This window comes from Echinops telfairi, unplaced genomic scaffold, assembly GCF_000313985.2.
Source record: "Echinops telfairi isolate 266 unplaced genomic scaffold, ASM31398v2 ScPeMD7_3533;HRSCAF=4204_0, whole genome shotgun sequence".
NCBI lineage: Eukaryota > Metazoa > Chordata > Mammalia > Afrosoricida > Tenrecidae > Echinops > Echinops telfairi.
In genome coordinates, this window is record NW_022107431.1 from 77,179,223 (window position 1) to 77,181,000 (window position 1,778).

At 37.7% G+C, this 1,778-nt stretch overlaps 1 protein-coding gene across 1 annotated transcript in view; it reads right to left on the reverse strand.

The window, feature by feature from the left end:
* The window catches only part of USP45 (ubiquitin specific peptidase 45), a 73,277-nt gene extending 73,050 nt beyond the window's left edge, over window positions 1-227 (reverse strand). The window contains exon 1 of the mRNA XM_030886735.2: window positions 123-227. Within this exon, the coding sequence (XP_030742595.2) occupies window positions 123-222 (100 nt within the window). The 5' untranslated portion in view covers window positions 223-227. The remainder of the gene's footprint in view (window positions 1-122) is intronic.
* Between the last annotated feature and the right edge of the window lie 1,551 nt (window positions 228-1,778).

Sequence of the window (1,778 nt, forward strand, 5' to 3'; positions counted from 1 at the left end):
CTGACAGGATTTTTGGAACTAGGAAGGTAGATTTTAAAGTTAACACAAAAAGGGATGGGCTCATTGGGTAAATGCAAAAGTATTCCTTCTTTTCTTCGACACTCAAGATTATCATGATTTACCAGCAGCGTCATCTGAAGAGTCTTCATCGTGAGGTATTGTGGGCCGTCTACTTCTTTTGACTTTCTCAGGTAAAGCACTGGAAGGCTCTTTCACCCGCATCTGTTATTAACTGAAAAGATTGGAGGAGAAAATGAATATACTTTAACCTTGAAAATTCAATTATATATATATTTCCTTGATACACATGAAAATGGAAAGGACTTCATTTTTAATTGGTCTAGAATATAAACAGAAGAAAAGGGGAACATCAATTAAGACCCAAAGAACTAAATCTTTAGTAAGCCAATATAAACATGATACATTCCTTGATTTCCTGAGGGTATGGGAAAAGAGGGTGGGGACTGAAAGCAATGATGACTGTATAACTCCACTCTAGGGGAATGAATAACAGAATTGTGGGTGAACGGATCCATTGGATGGTGTAAGATAGGGCAAATTAATAATAATATATAATAATAAGGGTTGATGGTGTAGAGTCGGGGAGGGAGGGGATAAAGGGGAGCTGAATTCAAGAAGAAAAAAATGTTTTGAAAATGATGGTGGCAGCAACTGGACAATTATGCTTGATCTAATTCAATGATGGATTGTTATAATATCTGTATGAGCTACCAATAAAATGATTTTTAAAAAATGATGCATTCCATTTTACTCTTCACTAACTACTCCCTAAATACATGAAGCCCTGGTGGCAGAGTGAGCTAAGCAACTGGACTGCTTACTGTCGGGCTGGCATCTCAAATCCACCAGCCACTCTGCAGGTGCAGATGAGATTGTCTATTCCAAAAAAGGTTTAACCTCAGAAACCCAAAGGGTTCACTTTATCTTTCAGGATCATTATGAGTTAGAACTGATTTGATGATATTGGGTTTTTCCCTAAGATATATGATGTCCAGTTACATGACAATACTAAAATTTGAGGTGAATGAAATGGCAGAAGTGATTATTACAGTTCCTGGGCCATCCCCATGCTTGTCGTTTGCCCTGTCCCACTAGTTAGCAGATAGTAGAAGCTGAGTCACATTAGACCAGGAACGGAAGGCAGAGGGCAAATACAATAGAGGCAGCCTATCTGTGCTGTACTCACTATCTCTGCTCCATTGAGAGAAACATAGATTTGTATGTTCTTTAAGTTACTGCACTGCTTTCTGAGCACTCCTGCTCAACTTTTATTATTACAAACAAAATTTTAAAAAGCTAAGGGTATGCCAAATACCCATTTACAAGATCATAAAACCACTAGCAACTTACTATATTTGTTTATCCACTATCTACCCACACACACAAAGACATATATAACAATACTATGTACACAGAGAAAGAGACATACATACATATACATGGATGTGTGTCTATTTTTGTTTAAACTTTTTATTGTGACTTGGGTAAAAGTTAACAAATCATCAGTTTTGCATCCAACGATTCATGTACAGTTTGATCTTATTCGTTGCAATCTTCTCAATGTAGTATCAGCCATCCCACCTCCTCCCAGTTCCTTGTCTCCATTCCTCCTTCTTTCATAGCCCTTCTGAACTTTATCCTTGGTAAATGCTGCCCCCTTGGATCCAAATGACTAGTTATTCTACGGTAAGCATACATCAATAGTGTTATTATTCCCTTTCTAGACTGTTGGGCTGACTAGAGAAACAAAACCAGTG